At 33.5% G+C, this 21,092-nt stretch overlaps 1 protein-coding gene and 1 long non-coding RNA gene across 4 annotated transcripts; one reads left to right on the top strand and one right to left on the bottom strand.

The window, feature by feature from the left end:
- Positions 1–796: 796 nt before the first annotated feature.
- On the bottom strand, positions 797–5,884 carry LOC120171942 (transmembrane and coiled-coil domain-containing protein 4-like). 3 transcript variants are annotated; one of them, XM_039179538.1, is made up of 15 exons: positions 5,516–5,884; positions 5,228–5,309; positions 4,652–5,104; positions 4,123–4,291; positions 3,871–4,023; positions 3,580–3,677; positions 3,392–3,483; positions 3,197–3,267; positions 2,976–3,111; positions 2,215–2,274; positions 2,035–2,117; positions 1,872–1,948; positions 1,728–1,798; positions 1,258–1,315; positions 797–1,176 (listed from the first exon to the last, which is right to left on the bottom strand). In XM_039179538.1, the coding sequence occupies exons 1-15, from the start codon at positions 5,752–5,754 to the stop codon at positions 1,066–1,068; spliced, it is 1,953 nt and encodes a 650-aa protein (XP_039035469.1). In that variant the 5' UTR covers positions 5,755–5,884; the 3' UTR covers positions 797–1,065. The 3 variants fall into 3 exon arrangements, 2 of the variants coding, with proteins under 2 accessions (XP_039035469.1, XP_039035470.1); XR_005520916.1 differs by lacking the exons at positions 797–1,176; positions 1,258–1,315; positions 1,728–1,798 and having other exon boundaries at positions 1,875–1,948; positions 2,222–2,274; XM_039179539.1 differs by lacking the exons at positions 797–1,176; positions 1,258–1,315; positions 1,728–1,798; ... (1 more) ...; positions 2,035–2,117; positions 2,215–2,274 and adding an exon at positions 2,687–2,782.
- LOC120171943 lies at positions 2,699–19,365 on the top strand. The gene is made up of 3 exons (XR_005520917.1): positions 2,699–2,832; positions 7,348–7,352; positions 19,355–19,365. It is a non-coding gene; the product is annotated as an uncharacterized LOC120171943 (long non-coding RNA).
- The last annotated feature ends 1,727 nt before the right edge of the window (positions 19,366–21,092 follow it).

The raw sequence follows: 21,092 nt of genomic DNA, 5'->3' as shown, positions 1-21,092 counted from the left end.
TAGAAGCAAGGGGTGTGAACTTTCATTATCGAGAGGTTGAGAGTTATCTTTAAACAGATATTGTTTTGTATTTATCCCAGATTAATAGAAAAAAATTGATAGCGTGAATCAACATACTTTAACGGTTAAAGGAATTATTATTCTTTCTAGAGATTACAAATTTAACAACCAATGATTGCGTATTTAAAATATATATTGTTTTATAATCATCTTAGCTTACACAATATTAGTAGTGAGTCGAACATAATTTAATTTGATTCAAACTTAAAAGCTGAACTCAAATCAGTTCGAAAAAATAGATATGATTCAAAATTTAAAAAATAAAAGTAATATTTTAATTAAATTAAATTTGATTGACCTTATCTGCTCGAGACAGAAAATAGCTTAATCTTCTTGAATCCATCCAGAACAAATAATCTAAACCTTCTTGAATTCATTCCTACTTGAAACCTGACAATTACCTAAACCTTCATATGGCCCAACTCAAACAATTTGATCGGTACACCTAAACCCAAAGTGACATAAACATAAAATAATCTAAATTCAAAATAAATCAAACTAAAAGTTACCTACCTCTCCCATTGATAGGTCTAATTTATACATTAGAATCATCTTTGCATTTACCTTTAAAATTAATCCAATTAAGAAAAGAGAATAAAACTTTTTTTAACCAGCATCAATATTTACGAGAAGCTCCAAAAAAGAAATTATATCCAAACAAAATTTTACATGGGTTAAATATGGACACAAATTTGGTCTGGTATAAATATAAACAATGACCAAAATTAAAAGATAATGTAAGAGTATTTCAGTCTTGAATTTATTAAACCAACCGGCAAAGTAAACTATCAACGTTCTTCTTGCCTGCAACTGCAAGCAAGCGCCTCTTTGGGTATATACAGAAAGCAATTAGCAAGTATGAACCACAGAGGCAGTTGCCTCACCCTGCTGCTATTGAGTTCAGAGTTCAACGTTCCATTCGACATTAAAAGAACGACAGGAATTAAGCTAAATGTTATCAGATGGAATTGAAGAAGCCAAAGTTGAGTAGTATTGTGGTTCCTGTTAATTGCTCCTGAAAACGGGATAGTAAGTTTCAAGTTCAAGCCGGTCCAAAATCTTCCACGTAGCCCATAGATAGGAAGAGTGCCCCTCAATCACATCTGTTACGTTAATCTGAAGAGATTCTGAGTTAGTGCTTAGTAAATCTTGGTGACGAACAGCAAGGTGGAAAAATATATAACTGGAATAACTTACGTTCTCAATCCCCTGCATATCAACCGGTTGTATTCCAGCTAATCCTTGTGTAAGTAAACTGTTTTCAAATTACCATTGGCTTGCATCAGTAAGGTTGTTCAATTGGTATTTTTCTTCGAAGGTGATGAACAAAATGACTTCTTTAGGATGTAAAAAGAGACACAATCCTCAGATGAGGATATGAATCAAGAGGGATGGATAGACGATATTACAAAATTATATAAATGCATGCATTGCACCAAAATTTCAAGAATCCACCTTCCTTTGGTAAGAGAATGGAACAGGAAGCACGTCTTTGTACAACAACGTGGACCCGGACCCAAAGAGAGAGAGAACAGAATATCCAGACACATTTATATTAACATTAAAACAATTTCTAGAGTTTTACTGGATGACATTTAAGGCCGTAAGTTATCAGCCTTAATATAGCAACAGTTCCAAATCATCTCAAAGTTGTTCATCTGGCATACCTTGCACGGAAAGCAATTCCAAGCATCCAATCATTCGAAGAGTAAGCATTTATAAACCTGCCAGCCACCATCTGCAAAGACCCTAGATATTAATCAGTATGTTCTAGTAATGAAAAGAACATCCAATTGTAAATAGAAAAATACCTTTCTCGCAGCTTCCCAATTCTCTCCTTTAATTGCAATGGGAGCTCCAAGAAGAACAACTCTTTCTACAAGTTCAGCTGCCAAACATAGTGGAATAGCCTTAGGATATTCCAACCACCACAGCAAATCAGAAAGTGCATCAGAATAAATTGGTCATGTTTACCACTTTGTTCAGTCTCGGACAAAGTCTGAAGACACTTGAAAATCACTCGTGCTCCAAGTGAGTAGCCAATGAGTGTCACAGGTCTGAAAAGTTTATACACTCCCAAGGATGAACCATGGAAAGATTATTTTGCAGATGTTTTAATGTATATAAACATTCCCCTAAATTCTACATGTATACCTGTTACCTTGGTAGCCTTTCAATAAAACTTCAGCTAGCAACTTTCCTGCTTTATCCGACCTTGAAAATAGAAGATAAAGACATAGTTAATACTTGTAAGGTGTACTGCAACAGTTCTCAAGTTTTCAAATAAGAATTAAAATTCACTCTGGAAATCAAGTATCTGCAACATCCAGCAAATACAATTAAAGCAGCCCGCTTCTAGGGATTTTAATTTGTACACAAATTCAGGTTCATAAAGATAAAACCATTTTTACCATTCATCAAAAGAAACTTTTAGTCAAATCAGGTACTATGAACATTTCTCTGCAGCATTATCTACCTTGATATTCTGTTTGAGAGACATGAAAGTTAAAGCCTTTCCCTCCTAAGATCCAGATATCAGAGTTCTGCAAAATCCTAACGCATTCAATGTCAAACCATGAACTACTAATATTTACACACTATGGTTGAAAAACACTTCAAATTTCCCCTCTTTTACTTAAACATGCAAGTTTTTCCTCACCCTCAAGTTGTTGCCTGGTTCACTTTCAATTATTTTCAAGGGTCATTACACTAACAGCCAATTCTAATGAAGAGCTGAGTTAATAACTACCTACATCTAGTACTTGCAAAAATGTATGCAAAGAATGATCCTCACAAGAGCCACAGCAAGATAGGCCTCGTAAATACAGCATGGTGTGAAACAATAAAATGAAACTGGAAGAGAGTTCTTCCTGTTTTCAAAGCCAAGTACTCTGCAAAAACTAAGCAAATCAAACCTGTCCACAGCAATTGACATTTTGCTGTCTATAAAGCTGGTAGCTGAAAGCAATACTGCAGGCAATGCCAATGCTGTTACAAGTGAGCTTAAAACTGTCATCATTGCACCCTGTCTCATTAACTCATAAGCAATACCTGCACAACAAGCATAAGCAATCTCAAATATACACAATTCTCATAATCAAAAGACCATTTTAAAAATCAGACATAAACCCATTACTTGAAGTTAGGTAATCCTGAATTACTGTGCTCACTGCAATCACATTATTGGACTCCCACAGTAGTGCAAACCTATAATTTTCATTGTCAGAAACAATGCTATTCTATTCTTTCCTTTCCTTTATATCTATAAAAGTGGTTTAAAAATAAAAACAGAGGTTTCACATACAATGGATATGGTATAAAAATTTTATACCTTTCCATGTTGTCAATTTTTCCTTCCCAGGGCCTAGTATAATCATCCTTACTAAAAACAAAGCCGGAGATCAAAATCTCAACTGCTAGTCGCTGAAATAAAAGGTTAAATAGAACATTAATAAGATCCAGACACCATAGTTTTCTATGCCACCAGAACAAGAAAGAAATAATTCTATAAGAACTCACGCCCTGGTTATGATAGTCTCCAATAGCTATAAATTCAAATTCATCAACGTCACCAGTTCTCCTAGCCATTTTAGAACCTGTAAGTCCAGCTCCAGCAGCTGGGTAGAACAGAGTGTGAATATAGATCTTAATCAAGTATAAAAAGAACATCTTCATAACTTGTATTCACCAAATATTAGCTTAAAATTTCTGAAACCAAACTAAAAGTTTAACAAACTAATGATTTCTACAGTAAGGAAAATTGACATGACAAGAATGGGTAACTAAGAAGATTCATGATTAGTCATTCACCTCCAAATGATGCAGCAACAGCAACAGAACCTGCAACAGTTCCAGCAGCACTTGCAGCGGCAGCAAACCCACTTGCCCCAATGACAGGGACTAATGTGCCTAATGTTGGAGCCAGAGCACCAAATCCAGCAGCAATTGCTGGGGCAGCTAACCCTGTTTAATAGTAAAAGTGAGATCCAAAAAGGTCAAAAACAATAAAGTCAAGACGGTGGAAACTAATGACCAGATAAAAGGTTTTTGACAATCACATACCTCCAGTAATGGCCATCAATGCTCCTCCAGTTAAAGCAGCAGCACCAATGATGCCACGACGCTTCCATTTTGCCCATTTGCCTCTCGGTGACTGGGATTCTTCTTCTTCTGCTTCTTTCTCTTTCGCTATAGCCATTGCAGAATAAGCAACCATCATCTCAATGCCTTCCTGCAAGCACAAAGGCTCACTAATAGGGAGAATATAAAAAAATATATTAATAGTTAAATTGGAAGGAGCTAGGTTCTTGACAAAACACCACGCTCCATGCCCAAACACTGCTAGTATATTAGTGAGGTCCCAGAGATCTTCTCTGACAATCCAGGACATTTCGTAAAAGGAATTCTAAGGGTCATATTAACGGTACAACTTTAGATTCACAACATAACTGGTAGGTACTCAATGGTACATAAAAATTGACATAAATCCATATCTATTCAGCTATTGCTCTTACTAAGATAACATTGTTTACCACAAGCTCTAAGAAGGAAAGATGGAAATGGAAAGGGACAAAAGGTTGCATGTACAAACCATTTTTATCCACTCAATGTCAAACCAAGTTGTTAGCAACCGGAGAGCCACACGATTTCTGGCATCATAGCCCTTTCTTCGCCGGGTATATTTTTTGCTATCTTCACTAATCTCTGCAGCTGCAAGGGAAGCTGAAAGAAGCTCATAAAGAACCATAACTTTCCTATGACAAGTAAGCATCTCAACCTCTTCAACAGGTTTCTCATTCAAACTCTCCTGCAGAGTCTCTATAGGTTGGTTTGCCACTACAGAATTTGATGGAACCTCAGGAGTGGAATATTTCTCACGATATTCCTGTTCATATGCACGAGACCTCTCCTTTTTATCCTGGGAAGATACAGAATTTGTTTCCATGCTCAATACCATACTATCAACAGCTTTTGACAGAGCAATCTGCTGCTCCAATCTTTCAGAAGAACCCTCCTCGCCATCTTCAGCTAGTAACCTCAAGAACTGTATGAATAGGAAACAACAAAAACATGTTTATAATAAGAACAAAAAAATCATTGAAACATTGCTCACATTTCTTCTGCAAATGATCATAAACATGATCATAAGTGAAAGGAAACAACATACAGCTCCCAGATGATGCTTGGCCGAAGAAGACCCAGCAGTTTCTTCTAGTCCAAGCCATGCAGCGGAATCAATATCTAGAGATCTGAATCATGTGAAAACGAACAAATTCTTCAGAAAAATATTTTCTGAAATTTGAAATGTCCAGAGAAGAATTCGAGATCCTAAAAGTGATGATGTCCCAATTCAAGTATTTCAGGATAGAAAAAAAGGAAACTCTGGAGGAGAACATTCTTTTTGATGAATTGAAATTAGGGTATCAAAAGGAAAAGGAAGAAAGAGGTTGAAAACCTGAAAATGGGTCGGAGCAAACCAGAGTTTTCGTTGACCCAAAGGTCGGGATCTTCAGAGACTGAGTCGCTGCTACTACTGCTACTTGTTCGGTCGCCATAGGAAGGGTCATCATCCTTGGGAGGAAGTCCAAGAAGACGAGTCTGATGGATCTGAGCCTGGTGAACAGCGATGGCAAGCAACGCTCCCGCCGCGTACTTCTGCGTCGCCGTCAAAAACGACTTTCTTTCTCCCGCCATGCCTTGCAATTTGTTTCAACTCGTTTGAACTTCTAACGCAATTTCACGATTTTCCGCAGTCAATCTCTTGTTTTCAATAACAAAACTTTCAAATTTTCTTTTTCCATTTTTGAGGCTTTGAAAATTCTCTCTTGCTAGGTTGCTCTTTAACTTGATAAAAATGTAATTAAATGAATTAATCATCATTTTATTTATTGAGTAATCAACACATATGATCACCCGATTGTTATTGTTAGGGTAAAGATCACTTAATTATTGCTTCTTTTCATTTTTTAACATTATTTTTGAAATATTATCAACCTGATAATCTCATTATTTAAATATATCCAATTAAGTAACTTACCGTTAATATTTAATATAAATGGTAATAGGAAAGTTAACATATAATTCTAAATTTGATCCTTCATACTGATATATTCTAATCCTAATTGTAATTGTAATTTAATTCAGAAAATAACATTTCAATCAAAACATGTCACGTATCAATATATTAGTGAGACACATTTTACTAGCATATTTAATTGAAGAATATTTTCACTTAATTTTAATAATTTAGTTAAATAAATTTTCTCACCGTGAGTGATACACCTATCCCTGTTTTAAAAAAGGAAAGCAAAATGGAGGGAAGTTATAGCCTGTGGGAATCGAACCAAGGGATAAAACATAGCCTAAAATACCTTAACGAATAGGGTAAACCTCGTATCAACTAAAAAATTGTTAGCAATCGGGTGGTCAAAAACCGAAAATTGTGGGGATTCGAAATGACGGGATGTGGAAAAATTGAAATCTTCACCACAGGGATAGAGATGGGGAATTATCCCTGAAGCTCAAATTAGAATGGGGACGAGGATTGATATATTTAAACCGTGAGGATAACTGAAACGTATCCTTGTGAATAATCATGGGAATCCCTGAAAAATATCCGTAGTAATCCCTGATATTTTACAAAATTTTAAAAATATATTTATAATCATTTACCTATATACTTGTAGCACTCATTTTCGTCCGGAGTTTTTTTTTATTTTTTTATTATCGTATAATTTTTTTTAAATCTTTTTGATATATATATAATATATGGTTTTTAAAAACATTTTGAAAATATATAATATATAATTTTTGAAAACATGTTGAAAACTTATATAATATATGTTTTTTAAACAAACATTTTGAAAACTTATATAATATATGGTTTTTAAAAAACATTTTGAAAAAATATATATAATATATAGTTTTGAAAATATTTTGAAAATATATATAATATATAGTTTTAAAACATTTTTGAAAATTATATAATATATAGTTTTGAAAATATTTTTAAAAAATATATATAATATATAATTTTAAAATATTTTTGAAAATATATTATATTATATGATTTTGAAAATAATTTTTTTTAAAAAGCGCATATATGATATATAGTTTTAAAAAATTATTTTTTATTATATATTATATTAATATTATTTATTCACTATTTTATTAATATATATTTTTTTATTTATTTTATTTATTATTTCCTTTGTTGTTTGTTCAAGTCCAATGTTCGAGTCTAGCAGAAACCTAATCGGGTTTGGGCTTGATCCAACCCAGTGCAAGTTAGGGTTTGTAAAACCCTAGCGTATGAAGCCAGGCGCCGCACAAGCAGCGTGTGTAGTGGCCACGCGCCAATAACCAACAGAGCCAAGCACGCGAAATGGTCGGCCGAGATCCCGGGACTGAACCATCCAGGGTTTTGGTCAACCCAACCACGAGCAATCCACAAACAATCCAAAATAACCGGGAATGATCCCATTACCATCGAAAATAGCCCTGTCGGGGGGCTATATTGCTAGGATCGAGTCATTCAATTTTCGAACAACTTCCCAGTTGTTCACCCATCCTTGAATTACTCTGGTTCAAACACGCTTAACTATAGAGTTTTGAAGCGAATGGTCACCATTCCTTCTTAAAACCAATTGGTGATAAGTAGGTGGGACAATTCAACCTCATATCTTTGTAGCAGGTGATCACTGGTTCCCCCCAAGCCAAGGTGGATTCTTGTGGGGCATTCCTCACAGTTCACCACGATATTGCAGAGCCACGCATCTATAGCGTGTTGCGGGCAGGCCTAGAGACTTTACAAGGCACACGTGGGCCTCGGCAGGTTGGGCTGTCAAGCACCAGATATCGCGCCCATACATGATAGAATCCCTAAGGATGCTTGTTGGACCCCATAACCCAACAATCACCCCAACGACATCTGGGGGATTCGAACCTGCAACCTGCTCTGATACCACTTGTTATGATCGAGTCATTCAATTTTCGAACAACTTTCCAGTGGGTCACCCATCCTTCCAATTGTAGGGATTTGCAGAAGCTTAAATTGACAATCGAAATGGTTCGTAAAGAGGGTTAGGATCAGTTTTTGTGTTTAGGGAGTAAGGAGATTGAAAGATAAAGGATTGTACAACAATTTATAGTGGTTCAACTTCTCAACCAAGTCTACATCCACTACCTTAGCTCCTCACCAAGGATTTTCTAACAAGTTCACTAATTTGTTCTTTCTTTTTATAGGATCAAGAGATAACCTTTACAAACTCTCTAGTTTTTCACGGGATAAACTAGAACCTTTCCCCTAGATTTTAGCAGGCTTAGCTAGAACCAAACCCCCTTTACAATGAAAGGAAATATAAACAAGAAAACCTCTCCAAGGTAGGTGTTTACAAGAATTAAGCTCACAAGAACAAAATATTTACAAGAGAAATATGAAATAAGATGGAAAAAAATCTTCTCTTGTGTTTGATTGCTTGGATAGTTGTTCTCTATGTTCTTCAAGTGTCTTGAACATGTATTTATATGTTGGAATGAGTTTGAAGTCGTATATAGCCGTTGGGGATATTTTGGAGCCGTTGGGGATTCATTTTGTGCAAAATAAAATTGCCCATAACAAGTAGTATCGGTACCCCTTCAATGGGTATCGGTACCCCTTTGTAATATTTGAAATTTATGATTGTTGGGCTGAAATCATTGTAGCACATTATCGATACCCGTGTAGCAGTATCGATACCCCTGTAGCATTATGGAATATTTTAGTATCGGTACTATTCATACAATACAGTACTATTTATAAAAACATTTTTTGTGCTCAATTCCAAATTAAATGGACTTTGAATTATTTTTGAAAACTTTGAATAAATTCAATTCAAGTCCAAAACATTTTGCCATAAATTGTTATATCAAAACATAGTTCAACAATCTCCCCCTTTTTGATATAACAAAACATTTAAAAAAATGTTTTTGGCAAAACTCCCTTTAATAAAATGTTTAATGAAAAAGATATCAATTGTTAACTGTCCGCGTGTATGAGTACTATAAAATATACGCAAATAATGTGCAAGTATACACAATCGCTCAAGTAATAAAATGGTGAGTGAGTATCGTCTCCACAGGGATTGGGTGAAATTACAAAAGTCTAACCAAAGCTAAGCACTAATCTATCTATGTATAGTTAGTCTTTATATATACAAATGTCACAGCAAATGAAAATGTGTATGCAGATGGATGTAGATGAATGGTCTGATGGTGTAGCAAATGGAAATACAGTGGTAAGATAAGATGTTTAGTGTTGAAAATGGTGCAATGTCGAGGCAATGGAAGATGGCAAATAAACAGTAAATAAATAGCAAATAAAATGAAAAGAAGATAATCCTCACGCAACAAGCTTCCAATGGAATGAATGGTAGGGATTTATCTAAGGATGCTAAACTTATCTCTCAGGAATATTTAAGCTATCTAATCTTTACTTGCTTGACAGGGCTTTCCTAAAGTGTTCTCCAAGGAACCTAACAAAATAGGATGTCAAGGCATCTGCTCTCACTCAACGATGTTGGCCAGCCTACCCTATTGATAAAGACACCCTTTTTAGTAGTTGAAATCCTATCCTAGTCTCTCCCGAGATCTACGGGATTAGGTTATAATATCCCTAGGCCGGTTCAAAGCCCATTGAAAATACTATAACCCATTGCTTATGAGGATCTTGTCTTACGGTTCTCTCAAATACTTACAAGTATTTTTAGCTTAGGTTTCTCCCGAATACCTAAACTTCATCTAAGAAATAGACATTTCCATGCCTCTTACAAGCCTAGATGGTGAAGCACTAATAAGCAAAGTAAATAAATAACCAAAATAAACTTAAATATACCATTAAAATAAAGTCTAAACATCCATTAAACCAACCACCACCAAATAAGTTAGTTCATGGTGGTCGAAATATCCAAACACAAAGTCATGCAAATATTCGTTCCAACAACCCACAAATAAATATAAAAATAGTAGCAAAAAGGGAAGTGATAAGTAGCCTTCGACGCTTCATCGGAGGTTTCCTCTGCCACCACGAACCACCTTAGCTCACTACCTCCTTTCGACACTTAGCTCGCCACTCCTTGGAGCTTTATCAATGGAGGAAAACCCAAGGAAGAAGAAAAGGAAAAGGAAATAAAAATCTGATTTTTTCCTGCTCTAAGTGTGTGCCTCTCCACGTGTTGTGTATTGTCTCCCTTGAGGTGTAATATATAATAAAAATATCTAGGGGTAATGAAGAGGTTGTTGGGTGCAAAATACCCATCATACCCCTAGAATCACATGTAGTGCGTGAACCTTATCCTCTAGGTGGCAGTGGTCCCATAGTAGCTCTGGCAGGCAGTTACAACAATCATTTCACGTGCAGAGCCAGCTGTCCTCGTACAGCTGTATCTTTTTGTCATTTTTTGCACCAGAAATACCAAGGCATTTCAATATGCTTCAGCAACGTGTGATGCCAAGGCATTACTTCCCATCTAGTCCTTTTTGCTTTCTATTCCCTGCACACCACAGACAAACTGCACCTTTCCTTCAAGTAGCATCATTAAGAAATAAAATAGCACTACCGCCACAAATGCAACTATATGCAACTACATGATCCTAAAATGCCTAAAATGAGCTTTTAAACAAACAACAACTTAAGTGAAAAAGGCCTTAAAAGTAGCCTTTTTAGGAAGTTAACATTAACAAAAGGATATTAATTGTTAAAAAGATACTAATTGTTACCAATTGTTGGAAAATATATGAAAATGTTAAGCTTCCCCTTTTTCATTAAGAAATTGATTTTTTCAAACCAAACTTCTCCCCTTTTTTGTTATATAAAAAATAATTCAATCTTTGAAGTTCAAAATAACTTTGGAGAGTAAGTAGTAAATTTGACATTTAAAAATCATTTGAAAAATCAAAGCTCCCCTTCAATAAGTGCATTCCAAACAAAATTTAGTTTTAAAAACTTGACACTTAAACAAAATTGAATTTCAACAAAGACTAAAAAACATGTTAGTAGTGCATGAAATTCAATGTATCCAAGTCTAAAATACTTTATGCAATATCAATAGTTGAAATTAAGTATATATGCATAAAGTTTTATAAAAATGTTATGCATTTGAAAAAATTTTGATATCAATTGTTAGAGAGATATCATTTTCATTTAAACCACATGTATAAACGTTCAAATTTAGGTCAAAAATTTAAAATTTGTAAAATCAAAGTATTTAAAAATTTGATATCAATTGTTAGAGAGATATCATTTGCATTATAACCAATTTTAACCAAACTTTTATTACGATAAACTAAAAATTATGAAAAATCATTAAAACTTTATAATGTTCATCATAAAACCTTTTTAACATACATGAGATCAAAACAATAATACATAATCATTTAAAACAAAAAATCATGCATGCTTAAAATCAAATGAGCAACCAAATAACTAAAATCAAAAGCATTAAGCTTATAGGTTACCCATTCCTTTTTCATGTGTGGCTAGAGCCTCTTGATTTCATCATCTTCATCACCATTGCTCCCACACACCTACAATAGACATTTAAGTAGATTTTGGTATCCAATTTACTTTGAATCCTTGAACGTTAGTTTCAATGCCACTTGTTCCTTTCGGAACCCATACTTGCCTAATTTTAAAATGTTTTCCTTTCTTTAAAGGACAAGTATGTTCCAAATGACCATGATAATGACAATGTGAGCATTTTGCCATTTTTAAACATAATAGGTTTTTTTTAGAAATTAATTCTTTTTCTTTTGTTAAGCTTTCAAGCTTAACTCCTAAATCAAAAATTTTCTTTTCTAAATCATTTATTTTGATTTTTGAAAGATCTAAATCATTTTTCAAAATTTCATTTTGATTTTCAAAATCAACTCTAGCTTTCAATATCGATTTATTTTCAATTTTGAGTTTTTAAATTAATTTTGTATATTTGGAATTCATGGTCTCAAATCCCAAATACAAACTATTATAAGCATCTTGTAACTCATCAAAAGTAAATGAATTAAATTCATTTGAGTTAGAAGATACCTCAAATTCTTCTTGAGTGACCATGAGGCATATGTTGAGTACTTCTTCTTCATCATTGGAATCATCTTCATCACTCCAAGATGCAACAAATACCTTCTTCCCTTTTTTTTAGAAGATGACATTCATACTTGACATGCCATTTCTTTGACAATTAAAGCACACCGGGGGACTCTTCTTCTTGGTTGATTCATGTTTCACTTCCTTGGAAATCATGAATCTCTTGAGTTCCTTCAAGAGCTCGACCATCTCTTCTTCTTGTTCATCATTATCTTTATCCACCTCATCACTTGAATCTTGATAGCTTTCATTGGTGGATTTGAAGGCAATGCCTACCTCAGTATTCTTCTTATTTTTCTTATTTTCACATTCTTCCTCTTCCTTCAACATCATCTCATGAATGAGAAGGGAACTAATTAGCTCATCGAGAGTGAGAGACTTTAGGTCTTTAGCTTCGATAATGGCGGTCTTCTTCGATTACCACGAACTTGGAAGAGAGTAGATCATCTTTCTTACAAGCTTCTCATTAGGGATTATTTCTCCAAATCCCCTGAGACCGTTAACAATCACGAAAAATCTATCCGTCATAGCTTTGATGTCTTCATCGGGTTTCATCTTGAAGTTCTCGTAGCTATGGCTGAAAAGACTTTTCTTTGATTCCCTCATTTCGTCGGTTCCTTCATGAGTGACTTGGAGCTTATTCCAAATCTCATTAGCACTAGAACAAGATGATATTCTTCCATATTTATTTGGTCCTAAAGCACACAAGAGAATATGTATAGCCTTAGAATTAAGCTGGAACTTTTTCTGCTCTTCTTTGCTCCAATCGTTATACTTTTTGGGTGGAAATGAGTAACTATTCATGATTGAGTTCCAAGCTCCTAGTTCATAGGCTTGAATAAAGTACATAATCTTATTCTTCCAATGAGCATAATTTGCTCCATAGAAGAAGGGTGGCTTGTTGAACGATTGCGAATCCGTAATAGGTATATCGCACCGAAGGTTGAAGCCATTTCTTTACCGGTTGCGTTGGGAATTGGTAGAGCTTCTTCGAGGATCGTCTCAAGGATGTTAAGCCTTCTAACGAGTTAGGCTCTGATGCCAATTTTTGAGATTTGCGGAAGCTCGAATTGATAACCAGAATGGTTTGCAAAAAGGGTTGGGATCGATTTTTGTGTTTAGGGAGTAAGGAGATTGAAAGAGAAAGAATTGCACAGCGATTTATAGTGGTTCGAATTCTCAACCAAGTCTACATTAACTACCTTGGCTCCTCACCAAGGATTTTCCAACAAATTCACTAATTTGTTCTTTCTTTTTACATGATCAAGAGATAACCTTTACAAACTCCCTAGTTTTTCACGGGATAAACTATAACCTTTCCCCTAGCTTTTAGCAGGCTTAGCTAGAACCAAAACCCCTTTACAATTAAAGGAAATGTAAACAAGAAAACCTCTCCAAGATAGGTGTTTACAAGAATTAAGATCACAAGAATAAAATATTTACAAGAGAAAGATGAAATAAGATTGAAAAACTCTTCTCTTGTGTTTGATTGCTCGGATAGTTGTTCTCTATGTTCTTTAAGTGTCTTGAACATTTATTTATAAGTCGGAATGAGTTTTAAGTCGTATATAGTCGTTGGGGATGTTTTGGAGTCGTTGGGGATTCATTTTCTGCAAAATAAAACTGCCCATAACAAGTCGTATCGGTACCCCTTTGTAATATTTGAATTTTATGACCGTTGGGTTGAAATCACTGTAGCACAATATCGATACCTCTGTAATATTCAGGAATTTTTTAGTATCAGTACTGTTCGCACAGTATCGGTACTATTCATATAGTACCGATACTATTCATATAATATAGTATTATTCATAAAAACATTTTTTGTGCTCAATTCCAAATTAAATGGATTTTGAATTATTTTTGAAAACTTTAAATAAATTCAATTCAAGTCCAAAACATTTTGTCATAAATTGTTATATCAAAACATAGTTCAATATATAGAAATACCACCGAAGGATCAAACCCATCACAATACAAAAAAAAAAGAACCATCAACAACAGAAAACCACAACAATAGGAAACAATAAGAGAACCACAGTGAACACGAAAAATCAACAAGCAACCGGAGTGAAAAACACAGCAAGCCACATCGAAGAAACTACATAGGGAGCAACGAAGCAAAAGCATCCACAACAAAGCAAAGAAAGCCAAGCAAAATAATCAAAATCATAAAGAGAAAACAAAGCTAAAGGCCTCGGAGAAGAAGGAGCTGCCGGAAAAGGTAAAACCCGAGAGATTCCCTTTTAGATCTAGGTCGTTGAGGCTTTTTCTGGTAATCGGACGGTGGTTTTGGGTTCACAAGGTTGGGGAATATTTTGGTTACGGTTAGGAATTTTTCCAGCTTCCGAAGCGGCGGCGGGCGGTGGTCGGGTTTTGGTCGGCTGTTGAGGAAGGGGATATCATTTTGGAGAGGGATGAGAGCTTTTTTAGGTTTGGGTAAAAAATGATTTTTTTCGGTTTTGGGCTATTTATAGGGGAGGGACTATGTTATAATTAGATAATAGTTAAATTATTTCCGCAGTCCCTGGACTTTTGAAGTGTAATTCATTTTGGTCACCGTGTTCAATTTGGCCTATGAATCTTCAATTTATTCAATTCAGTCCCTATTTATAATTTACATTTTTTACAATTTAACCCTTTTAACTCTTTATTTTTCTCTTGCAGCTCATTTTTAGTACCAATTTAATCCATTAATTTCAATTCATTTCAATTTGATCCTTTAAGTTTTTTTGTTATTCAGTTTTACCTTTTTAATTTTAGCATTCTTTTTTATTATTATTTTAGTTAATCATTTTTCCTTTTAATTTTATCATTTTTTATTTTATTTTTAATTTTATTTTATTTTTTATTTTTTATTATTATTTGTTTTATGTTTTTACTTCTTATTTTTTATTTTATTACTTTTAAAATTTAAAATTTTTTATTTTTTATTTTATACCCTTTTCATTTATTTAATATTTTTATTTTATTTAATATTTTTATTTTTTCTTTGATTTATTTCTTTATTTTGTTTATCTTTTTTTATGTTTTTTATTTTATTTTTCCTTGGATTTATTTAACATTTATTTATTATTTCTTATCTAACATTTTTTACTTTTTAGGGATGCTTTCAATTGAGCAAAGGTAATTAATTTGAATTGAATCTTCAAGTTTTAATTTAAATTTAAATTTTCACTATTAAGACAACCGATAAATTAATTGGTACCGAAAGGGCAGTACAAGGGTGTTAATCATTCCTTGACTGTAACCGACTCTCGAACCCTACACATTTCTGGTAAAACGCATATCAGGTAAGATAGTGCCCGATCAACCTAAATATTTCTTTAAAATGATCGGTGGCGACTCTAACCCATTTATTCAAGTCTTAGCCCAATTACGGACCCACCCGAAAGATGACCGCGACAATACCCTTAATATATATTTTAATAACAAATTATATATAATAAGATTGTGATATTAAGTGTTGCCATTAGAATTGAAGTTTATATCTTTTCTCGTTTAATATACAAAAATTAATATACATATTAAAGGAACTAAAATTGAAGTTTAGATCTTTTCTCATTTAATATATATTGATTTGTTGAGATTGAAAATGGTTAAGATTGTACATATACATTGGGTGTTAGATGAATATTGACGTTTGAAACTTTCATATTATAGATAGAGACCAGTTCGAGACAATCTGATATATCTTATAAGTTTTAAGTGTTACAATGATTTCAAAAATGTTTGTTTATTTTTTGGGATAGAGACTAACTGAAACCCACAGAGATCCATAAGGGATGGGTATGGAGACATAAAATCCTTGAAACATACAATGGGAATTTCCTAAAATCGTACCCGCAAGTGTTGGGGACGGATTGGGTAATTCAAAACCATCCCCACCTCGCCCCGTTGCTATCCCTATAATGTATTTTATAATATATTATGACATAAAAACAAGAAATAAGAAGAAATTAATGGGATTCAAACCACCAAGGTAAATCACACACACACACACACACACACATATATATATATATCATTAATATCCGTTAATAACATAATTTAATCATTAAAACAAATTTAATAAATAAATTGTATTGCATATATATATATATATGTTAAGTTGTAGTTAATATAAAATTTAAAAATAAAAACGAGTTTCAGATTTTTATATTTTTAAATTAAATTATATTTATTTTCACATTTATTTCATTATGATTCTAAATTTAAAGTTTCAATGAGAAATAATTCTAAAAAAATCCTTTGAAGATAAAAATTTAATATTGAAATCATAAATTTATTTTATAGTTTAATTTATATTTGTGACTTTGGATTTATAATAACCCCACTTTTAAATAAAAGATGTTGAGTTAATCGATCGACGAAATAGCCAAGAGGGGGGATGAATTGGCAATTAAAAATTTGGTGGAAACTTTTGCAGAAAATTGAAAATATTTGCACAGTGATTTAGAGTGGTTCGACTTTCTCAACCAAAGTCTAAGTCCACTACCTTAGCTATCAACACTAAGGATTTTCCAACAAATTCACTAATTTGTTCTTTTTTTAGGACAAAGAGTAACCTTACAACTCCCTCAAGAATTATACCCTAAATTCTTGAGCACACTCTCTCCCAAAGAGAAATACACAAATTTTGCAAACTTACAAGAAAAACCTCACAATGTAAATTGTTTGCACAATTCTAGAACAAAGAAAGAACACTCAAGAATGAATATAACTGAGTACAAATAGTGTTCTTGAAAGCAAAATGAATATTGAATGAAAAATAAGCTTGAATAGCTCAACCTTGATGTTTTAAAGCTTTCTCTTTGATTCTCTCTCAATTGTTGTTTCTTGTTTTTGATCAATGACTCCTAAGCTTGTTTAAATACACCTTGGATCACTTCTGAATGTTAGGGATCATTAGTAGAGTCAATAGAGCTGTTATTGTGTGAAAATAATTAATAAAATAGTTGGGAACGTATAGTGCATCGATGCATAGGCAATGTGCATCGATACACTATGTGTAAAATTCAAATATTTCAACCGTTGGAAGACTTAGTGCATCGGTACACTAGGGGTGCATCAATGCATAAAATACATTCGATGTTTCAAATAAGCCTGGAGTGCATCGATGCATGCCTTGTGCATCGGTACACAAAATGCATTCGAAATTCAATTTATTCAAGGATGAATCGATGCATTATATAGTGCATCGGTACACTACTCTAAAAAATTGATATTTGGCTCATTTTTGGTTCGAAATACTTTGTGAAAATTGTTTAAAAAATATTTTAAGATTAAAACACAATTTTATACTTTAGTAAGGATTAAAATTGATCTTTTAAAGACTTGAAGTAAAATCTTGAAATTCGAGTAAATTGATTCGAATATACTTAGAAAATGATTTGTAAAATCTTAAAATTTATTTATACTTAATTTGTTATATCGAAACATCAAAAATGTTTTCAACATTCTCCCCCTTTTTGATATAACAAATCATTTGAGTAATTTTAAGATTTTTCAAGAAAATCATTTTTGAGATCAATTTTGAAAAATTACTCCCGCTTATTATAACACATCTTTTCCCCCTTTTTATTAAAGCAAAAAGACTCCTAAAACGTTTTGAAACAAGGGTTTTTGAAAAATCAGCCAATTGATATTTATAAATTTAAAACCTTAAGCTGCTAAGATCACAATCAAGAGAAACGTTAGCCATAAGTTTCATAATCAATATTCATAAACAATGTGTAATGGTAAAATTGGTCATATTGCAACTAATATGTAAATTATGCAAAAACAAAATAAACCTTTAGCTTATAAATTCAAGCAAACCAAATATATATATTAAGTTCAAACATCCATAATATCCAAACAATCAATCCAAAAACATCAAAAGTTTGAACAATTCAATGAAAGAAAATCCAAAATATTAATCCAAAGTTTAATTCAGGCAAACTAAAGCAAGATAGGTCTAGTCGTCCATAGGAGGATCAAGAGGAGGAGGATAATGTGCTCGCACTTCAAGTGTGAGAGCATCCATACGTTCACGCATCTCCCGTTGAAACTCAGTCAGTTGAGACTCCATGGAAGGAAATCATAGATCAAATGACTCCATAAATGATCGAAAATATGGAGGCATTTGTTCCTCTTGCTATGAGGGTGTCGGCTCATCGTCTGGTACGTGATCGTCTATATGTTGAAAAAGTTCTTGAAGTAAGGGATCGTCGTCTGCTACTGGTGCCAGAGGAGGTGGAGCTCGTGAAGTGCTAGCTCCTGGAGTTTGCTCAGTGGGTCTATATTCCCATTGACCCATTTCCTTATCCTTTTTCCATCCCGATTTCTTTGAGGAAGTGAGATTAATTTGGTTTTGGAGAGGGATGGGAATGTCAATCGATACCTTAAGCCCTAGTTTGATAAAAAGATTAGAAAGAAGATAACTGTAAACTAAAGTTTCTATATTTTTGGAAGGGAGAACGTTTACGTTATCAACAAGCTCACCAAAAATAATTTGTGGAAAATTAATTCTCTTATTATGTTGGATACAATGTATCCACCATAAATCAATGACTCTAAGAGTGGAGTACCTACCTCTGGATTGTCTAAACCACCAAGAGATCATTAAATGAAGAAATCGGTCATGATGTGTTTGTAAGGTACTAACATTATCCTTAGACTTATATGGTGTGGCCACAACGTCTCTTTAATTATCTATGTCAGCATCGTCTAAACTAAAAGTATTAGCGATAGTTTCCGAATTGATGAAAATGACTTCTCCTAAGAGATATGATCGTATGCCTACGGTTTCGATTTTACTTGCATTTTGGACACAAACCGCATTGGAGTAGAAAATACGGACTAATTGTTGATAGAAAATGGGCTTAATTTGGCACAATTTATCAAACTTCCAGGAACAAATGATAGGAGGATATTTGAAGTTAATATCCTCCATTGCTTGAATGAAAGGAATACGCTCCTCTCGGATTTTGCAATATTGAAAATAACTAACGAACCTATCATATAATTCATCTTGACGACGACTGGGTTGGTTTAAGCAAGAATTAAGAATGGTTCGTTTGGGTTTGGATTTTGTGGTGGAGGAGGGATAGGAGGTCGGTTTTGACTTGAGCGACTAGACGATGTCCCAGGTCGTTTAGGATTAGACATTGTTCTAGAATCGGAATGGGATAGGTAACCTACATATTTAAAACACATGTATGCAATAAAATCAATCCCAAAACTCAATTGAGTCCGCAATAGTCAATGTTCTCTAAACCGAATCCTAATGGGAAAAGTTTGGAAAACTATTTTGAAAATAATGTTTGAAGATCATAATATTTATAGTTTTCATGAAAACAACATAAGTGAATTAGAAACATCAATTAAAACAATAATTTTTTCTGTTTTTTTTTCGAATTTCAAAAATAATTTTGAAAAATTTAGTGTTTTTTGACGAAATTGGTTGTAAAATCTAGTTTCTAAACACTAGACAATCAATGCTCGATGATTTGTTCAACCTAGAACTAATCAAAACTAATCCTAAGTTAAAAAATTAACAAAACAGGGGTTTTAGAAAATATTACCTTTAAATTTGGATTTGAGTGAGAATGTGATGATGTTTTGCACGATTTAATGATAGTAGCAGGATTGGGAGATGCTAAGAAAGTAATTTCCGACTTGAAATGAAGTTTTTGAGCAAAATTTGAGAGTATAGTGAGAGAGGGACGAACGGCGACAAAGAGGACTTTGAAAGGTTTTGAGAGAATGAAGAAGAAATAGGGATTTAATACCCAAAACCCGACGAGTGTATCGATGCACAACAGAGTGCATCGATGCACATTCAATGAGTGCATCGGTGCACCTTCAAGGTGTATCGATGCATATTCAAAGGATATATCGATGCACTGTCTAGTGTATCGATATATTATGCACTAAAATGTCAAAAATTCATTTTAAGCATTCAAAATGCTAAATTATTTAGCTCTAGTGGTATTGGCAACTCATAGATTGAAAATTAACTATTTTCAATCAATCAAATCTTTAAACTTCATTTGAACATGCATTTAATTTTCACTAAGAATCATAAACTCCCCCTAACTAATAGCAAAGAATACAATCAAAAGAGTTATTTTCATAAGCATTTTTCATTCTTAATTAAAAGTGCTAAAATTATTTTAAACACTAAGTCAAGGTAGGTTGGTTAAACCTAATTCTCTCGTAAGTGTCCAAAATCTTTATTTATCTAAAGGTTTTGTAAAAATATTTGCTAATTGATGCAAAATATCAACATGTTCTAGAACTATATCTTCTTTAGCGACGTGATCTCTAATGAAATGATGTCTAATTTCAATATACTTAGTTATAGAGTGTTGGATGGAATTTTTAGTGAGACAAATAGCACTAGTATTTTCACACTTGATAGGTATGGTTCCTACTTCAATTCCATAATAAAAAAAGTTGTTGTTTCATCCATAAAACTTGTGCACAACAACTACCCGCTGAAATGTATTCCGCTTCAGTGGTAGATAATGCAACACAATTTTATTTCTTTGAAAACCAAGAAATCAACATATTTCCTAGGAATTGACAAGTACAGGAGGTGCTTTTCCTATCTATTTTGCATCCTCCATAATCCGCATCAGAGAAGGCATGCAACCTAAAGGTAGAGTCACTAGGATACCAAAGTCCTAAACTAGGAGTGTCCTTAAGGTATCTAAAGATTCTCTTAACAGCTAGTAAATGTGATTCCTTAGGACATGATTGAAATCTAGCACATAAGCAAACACTATACATAATGGCTGGTCTACTTGTGGTTAGATAAAGTAAAGAACCAATCATTGACCTATATAATTTAACATCCACACATTTACCTTCTTCATCTATGTCAAGCTTTGTAGAATTGCTCATTGAAGTGGCACGAGGTTTTCCA

The sequence above is a fragment of the Hibiscus syriacus genome, unplaced genomic scaffold, assembly GCF_006381635.1.
Source record: "Hibiscus syriacus cultivar Baekdansim isolate YM2019G1 unplaced genomic scaffold, ASM638163v2 tig00111837_pilon, whole genome shotgun sequence".
NCBI classification, from domain to species: domain Eukaryota; kingdom Viridiplantae; phylum Streptophyta; class Magnoliopsida; order Malvales; family Malvaceae; genus Hibiscus; species Hibiscus syriacus.
This window is presented reverse-complemented; position numbering and strand designations above follow the sequence as displayed.